This window comes from Penaeus monodon, chromosome 13 (assembly GCF_015228065.2).
Source record: "Penaeus monodon isolate SGIC_2016 chromosome 13, NSTDA_Pmon_1, whole genome shotgun sequence".
NCBI classification, from domain to species: domain Eukaryota; kingdom Metazoa; phylum Arthropoda; class Malacostraca; order Decapoda; family Penaeidae; genus Penaeus; species Penaeus monodon.
The window spans coordinates 31,016,141-31,023,640 of record NC_051398.1 but is presented as its reverse complement, the minus strand read 5'-3'; the positions used below and the strand labels follow the sequence as shown (position 1 = coordinate 31,023,640).

Below are 7,500 nucleotides of genomic sequence, written 5' to 3'. Positions count from 1 at the left end.
TTTAAATTAACTCCTACATATCAGCTTGTATGAGGTAATTTGCAACAGTTTGTCTGGTTGCCATTGTTCTCAAGTCTCGGCATTAGGGCTAAGACTAATAGGTCTGTTAGTGGAGCCATGCTGATTTCTGCCGCATCTGCACCTCACACTTGGCGGTTAGGAACAAACATCTACCATCATAGATCTTTTCTGACAGGTCAGAGCTTAAAGAACTCCTAGTTTTTTATTATCAAATAAGGAACCAGTACAAGCTGTCATGCCAGAATATGCTTGTGCATAGTGGAGGTTTCTTCTTGGGTTTGGTGAAGCATCACAGGTGCAGAGGTTGTGGCAATTGCTTTATACTCTATTGCTATTCCATAAGACTTCAGATTGTAGGACTTGTTCATCGGTCACAGTTAGTTTGAAGTATTTGGATGTAATCAAAGAGGTTATAGGGGAAAAAATTTCATTTTCAAAGTTATATACAGTAGGCATCTTCTAAATATTTATTTTGATATATAAAGTTCTATATATATACCTATATATATTGTTTGTATGTTAGTCTGGGATATGTTACTAACACACCAATATTTGCTGTCAAAACTTAGCTTCTTTTAATATTATAGTCAGTTTTTGCAAATCATTTTCAAACTTGCTGTTTCAGATAAGCTAACAGAATGAACCACATCTGGCAAGAGAGAGTTTCAATTGTTTATTTATGTATAATGGATAATTAGGTTTTTGTTTTTGTTTTATAGTTATAGATAAGATTAGAAAATATTATGTTAGATGACACTGACTGTTGGTAAAGTATCTACACTTCTGCTGCTGACCTGTACATAGGCCTAGGCCTTCTCAGTTCTCCAGCAAAGGGCAACTGACTTCATCTATTTATGCATTCATAAGATAGACCTAATAGACATCCCAGATGATTTATTGTCAAATAAAGATTTGGTTTAAATTCTACCTAATCCTGTTGAAGATATAGCCTTTGACAAATTTCTGACAGTTATAGAGATGTTGATGTTTACTTGATGTTACACCACTGATAAACTGGAATTAAGATTGTAAGCATTTAACTTGCACATATTACATGTGCGGAAATAGGCTAATTTCTAATGACAAGATTAAATGATTTGTGAAACTTCTTTAACAATTAAAAAGAAAGTGATAACCTGTCTTCAGAATAAGAATAAATTAAGAAAAATTCACAAATACACCCATGTGTCTGCCATTCACTGACTGGCCTACATGTAGCCTATGTTCCTATTAGAGCTTTGGCAAAAATTAACAAACCTCTGTCACTGATAGACCTAGTGATTCATCCTCAAATGAGGAACCACTTTAATCCATTATTCCTGGTTGTCAGAAATCTCTGAGAGCAATTAAACTCCGGTGATATCTGGCACTGGCCAGACAGTGGGCGTAGGAGTCCGCTGCATTAAGCCGAACTCCCCGCTCCATGCATGTTGCCGCACGTACGAGCTGAACCTGCCACCCATGCGGTTCGCTATGACGTCCTATCACGTCACCCGGCAGGAACGGGTTAAACTCTATTATGTCAACATACATGTGACGGAGGTGTCAGTGCTCATTTAACTCTGCAGTGCCATTGTTAGGTTGGATATAAGAATGTAAGGAGGCTCTCCACCACAGATAACAATAAAAGTTCCATATAGATATAAATACAAAACAGACAATATGATAATGGGAAAAAGGTTTTATGATTGGGACATACAGTGCTTATAAAATGGGATGATATAGGCTTATGGTAGCCATCTTCTATCCAAATCCACTTGAAACTTGCTGTGATTTGTGATTGAAACCCTACAATTTTATGTCTGACCTGATAGTGGTATAGTGTCAACTAATCCCTGCTGCTATGCCACTGCGTACCTTTAATGTTTCAGTTGAATCTGATGAAATCCGCTGTGTATATTCTAGGAAAATAGAGCTAAGACTAGTTCCTTATTAGATGATAAATCACCAGAGAGGACTGCTTGGTCCGTGCTGCCAAAATATCCTTATTTGTTGTGGAGGTTTTCTGTCCTTAGCTAATGGCAACGGATATAGGTGCATTCTAAACATTAACCAGGAAAATCCAATTTTGATTTACCTAATGTAGATATTTTAAATAGTGACTTAAGTGTTAAATTTCATTATTAGTTGAAGTTATAATATATGTATATATTTTAAAATGACTGTGAGGAATATATATATATATATATAGATAGATATATATATGTATATGTATATGTATATGTATATGTATATGTGTATGTATATGTATATGAAGGGTCATCAACTATCAAGCTCCACACAGAAACTGATAAAATACCATTAAAAAAATTGTTAGACAGGGCAAGAAAAAGACTAAGAACATGTCCAATGGTAGAGTTCAATTCAAACAGATACATGTACAAGGCAAAACGTTAGAGGTAGTGGACAAGTTTATATACCTAGGGTAACTCATATAGACAAACACATCTAGCGAAGAGGAAATTAAGTTATGCATCAGTCTAGGCAGGAGCACCTTCAGCAGATATATACAGTAGCATAATAAGAGGCTTCTTGCCATTATGTTTAAAAAGAATAGTCTTTAACCAATATGTCCTCCCAGTTATCACCTATGGATCAGAAACATGGACTACAACCAAATTACTGGAGAGGAAACTAATTAGTGCCCAGAGAGGGATGGAAAGGATGATGTTGGGAATTAGCCTAAGAGATCAGATGAGGGCAATATGGATCAGGGAACAGACAAGAGTGGAAGATATACTTGGGAGCATATATATATATATATATATATATATATATATATATATATATATATATATATATATATATATATATAATAATAATAATAATAATAATAATAATAATAATAATAATAATTGGGGGCCAAGAATGGAAACAAAAAACACCAGACAGACAAAGTTGGAAAAGATTGGAAGAGGCATATGTCCTGCAGTGGATTGACTCAGGCTGATGATGATGATGATATATATAATTTTGTTATGTTTTGTTTGTTATATACTATATGAGTTTCCTTTAATACCCAGGGACTTGTGGATTAGCTTTAGTCTAGCTATTTTCGGATTCACATTTGTATTTCAGAGAATGTACTGTAAAGATGTATAGTTGCTCAGTTTTGATTCTATAGCTACTTACAAGTACAGAGATTCTGCTTTAAATTAAGTCCCTCCATTTTTTGGATAAGTTTACATATTCTTACTTAGAAGTGCAGTGTATTATGGACTTTTCTCTCTAACATTAAGGTTGAAAGCTGCTGAAAACCATTAATTTCATATTTTGTAGTCTAGTGCTGGCAACACTTGAAAAACTTGCAGTGTTCTTGTTCGAACAGTTAAGAACAATATGCAGTTGCAAGTGCTTTTGCCCCCTGTAATCCATAGCTAATTGGTTTCTTGCTAGAAAAAGCACATCTTATGTGATTGCTTATGCAGGCTGTGGCCATTGCCCTATGACAGAAGGGTTACACTAATCCATGGAGTTTGTCATAGATATATCTAGAATATTCACCTTAATCTATAAGTAATTTGATGCTTATTTAATTAATCTGTATCCAGATATGCTGCTCAGTTTCTTTGTGACAATGCTTGAGCCACATAAAAATTGCTGTTGCCTGACCTATGGAGTGAAACAGGAATTAGATCATTATAGCTGCAAATCATGTGTCTCGTGTCATGATTTATATTTCATATATTTTGAGTTTATATTTTTCTTCTTTGTTTTACCTAGTGAAATCTTCCCTGTCATCAATGCTCTTCTTTACTATGAGACCAAGATTGTGGAGAAACCTTTGGTGAAAAGATAAATTTTTAGTTAGTCAGATAAGGACAGGTGTGCATTTAGTGGTATATATGTATAGCTCTGTGCCAGATTGAATGTCTCTCTTGCAGTAGCACCCTCAATATCTTGTAATGTGTTCCTCACCACTGTCCTATGGTTTGTGTAAATTAACCCAAAGAGCTTTTGCAAGAATGTGCCATGGTGATTATCCCTTATGTAATTCTAGGTTTTGTATAGGCCTACCCATTTGATTAATCACATCACTCCTCATCACCAGAAAAACTCAGGAACTCAGAACAGACTAGGTAGACCATTGCAGGTGAATATAACTAATTTCAACATGACATATTAATTAATCTTATATTTCCAAGCATCAAAAAATCTTTTAAACCCACACATGATAAGACATCCCTACACTATACTGAGATATAAGCTTGACTTCATGTCCAATCAGCCTCTAGAGTGAAAAATGAGAAGTGGGGGAGACATACATTTAGCCTGCTCCCTATGCTCTAGCTTGTAGTACACACAGTTTATTAGGAATTGGAACAAAAAAAAAACTTACATTTGAGGGGCTGTATCTCCTCATTGACCACAGTTAGAGCTAACAAGTGAGCAACTGTTTGGCTGGCTTATATACATATATATACATATATATACATATATATACATATATATACATATATATACATATATACATATATATACATATATATACATATATATATATATACATATATATATATATATATATATATATATATATATATATATATATATATATATATATATATATATATATATTAATGTTTATATTTGTATGTATATATATATATATAATATTCATATACATATAAATTATTTAACTGATCAACCTAATTATTTGTTTATATATCTGTATTTAGTCAACAAGGTTTAAATAAATGTATGGACTGATATATATAATTGTGTATCTTTTGTATCTTTTAGTTCATATCACTTATACCTAGGTGGCCTAATGATGTATGTCATAGGTTTTATTTATGTATTTATTATTATTATTATTATTATTATTATTATTATTATTATATATTTTTTTTTTGGTATCACATTGATTTATATCATTCACTTAATTTCTGTTGCTTTCCATATACTTAATACAGTTTTGCATTTTATTAAACATATCTAATTGTTTCATCCAATTTAATTATAGTTATGGTAGTTTATTATGCATATATATTGAATGTACCTGTAAATCTTTTATTATCAGGATTAATGTATGTAGAATACTGAAACTGTTGCCCCCTCTACTGTTAGCTAATGATGTTTCCTAGTCCTGCTTTTTCAGATATTCAAAGGGAATTTGTAACTGCAATTCTCATGATATGAAGGATATATTTTACTACAAAGATAATCAAGTAGGCTAAGGTATCCTAGTAGCCACAGAAGAATAACTTTGTTTCGAAATACTTTCATATGATGATCATAATTTTTTACTATGGTTGTTATTTGAGAATTATAATAGATTAGGTGATAGTTTGTTACATTGTCTTGTATAGTGTGTGAATGTGTTAGACGTTATGGATATTTTCATATTGAACACCTCAATCTGATGCATGAATTACTCAAGAATGCAGAAAACATCTTTTAAATATGAATCAGTTGTAGTAAAATTTTAGAAATATACTTTAATTATGATAGTCTGTTCATTGCAAATAATACCATAACGGTAATAATAATGTGTACCAACTTTAAAGATCAATTGAAGGTACTGTTGTTCAGAAAATTATTGTATATTGCATTTGGGTATTTGATTTTAATGCTGCATGTGGCATATTTGACAGAGTATTTGATGTTTATGTTGTTCCCCATTTTTCAGCTTCTTTCCAACTGTCCTTCAGCCACCAATTCAAGTTGTTGGAAACTCTGTGTATTCGTGTTTAGTGCGGCTCAAAATCTGCCGAAGACCTGTGCGGAAATATGATGTGGGTGCGCCTTCCTCCATTGCCATCTCTCTCCCGGGAATGGAGCCTCATGATGCTGAGAGACGGAGGTAATATAAGCCGTAGTGTTTCTTATGTGCAAGTGATTTAAACAGCATTGTGGTAGGCCTATCCATTTTTTCTTTCTTTCTTAATTTTTTCTTGTTTTATTTTTCTTGTATTTTATTCAGGGGTAATATTCAGTAATAAGATTGTTCCTGGTTGTCCTAAGAATAGTTCTAGTTGCAAATAGATGAATATGCAATTAGTTTTCCTAGAGAAAAGGATTGTAATTTAGATTGAAATATAAATGATACTGATGAATCTGTTTTGGAGGTACAAGTAGTGTGATATTGAAATTTTATATTTGCTTATATACAAGTGTATATATACATGTGGAATGTAGTATATATATACATGTGGAATGTAGTATGTGGAATGAAGTATGGGCTAAAGACATTTATATGGTTTTTACACAGACTTTGCTGTTGAAATCTATAGAGCATTGCATTATTTTCTTTGAAGATGTAACAGGTAATGTGACATTGAATGTGAAGTTACAGTGCGGTATTCACGAAAGGTCTTAGTGATTTTGTGTATGATTCACACATCACAAAGTTAATGCCACTATTTAGAACAAACATTTACATCATGAATAGAAGCTATGATAATTCATTATGATGTGGTGAAAAACTAGTTATTGCAACAAATCTTACTTGTACTATGATGTTGTTATTACATATTCAGTATATTTGACTGTGATGTGGCATCCCTACATTTGTTGCCATGCATCATCACCTATGAAGGCACTGCACTTTTTGTTTTGTTTTTTAATTGAAAATAACAGTAAAATGTAGAAAACAACTCAATTGAGTTTCCCTTATCATTACTAATGCATAGTTATTTTCATCTGTCTGTCTCCTCATGGACAGGTGTTTGACAGCCAGTTTTTGCCTGTGACTCGGTTGAAGTTTTAAGACACCTGTGGGAGTGTCCTATGCGTGTAAGGACTGTCTTTATATTGGCCTTATGAGACACAGACAACTGTAATGTAATTTACATATTTTGAAGATTATTCTGCTTTAGAATTGATAAAGAAAACTTGGAGGATTTTCTTGTTTTGTAGTTAAATGTTAATTTATCCATTTCTAACTTTTTAGATATTTTTAGTTTTATTCACATGTGTAAGGACTATTTTGAAGTTGTCCTTGTGAGATGTGGATGACTAAAATACAATTTATCCCATGCTGAAGATTCTTCTACATTGAAAAGAATAAAGAAAACTTGGAGGCCCCTTCTAATTGATTGTCAGATGTTAAATGAGCTGATTCCAACAGTTTACTACAGTTTTCAAGTTGCAAAGTATGAACAGTTGGTTAATGACAACAAATGGGTGTGCCGCAATACGGTCAAGATTTGTTAAATGTGTGATGTTATTGTCATGATACAAGTAAGATTTATTCAGTATTTAGTTCTTTGTAATTTTACAATTAATTATTATGGTAGGGGCTATAAAAATGCAAATGTTCTAATTACCAGCATTAATATTGAGATGTGACATTATAGATGAAACTTCTAAGGAACAGTTAGACCTCTCAGGAATGCCAGCCATTTAACCCATTGCCGATGGGTGGCATGTACACACATGCCATGGCATGGCGGGACCATCTGCCGGGGGCACGTACGCACATGCCATAGAGTATGTATGGACATGCCATGATTTTTTTTTTTGTTAGAATCTCGG

The 7,500-nt window shown here is 33.0% G+C and overlaps 1 protein-coding gene across 1 annotated transcript in view; it reads left to right on the top strand.

Moving 5' to 3' along the window:
* Positions 1–7,500, top strand: part of LOC119580240 (transmembrane protein 115-like) — a 9,621-nt gene that overhangs the window by 893 nt on the left and 1,228 nt on the right. The window contains exon 2 of the mRNA XM_037928265.1: positions 5,654–5,827. Coding sequence (XP_037784193.1) covers positions 5,654–5,827 — 174 coding nt within the window. The remainder of the gene's footprint in view (positions 1–5,653; positions 5,828–7,500) is intronic.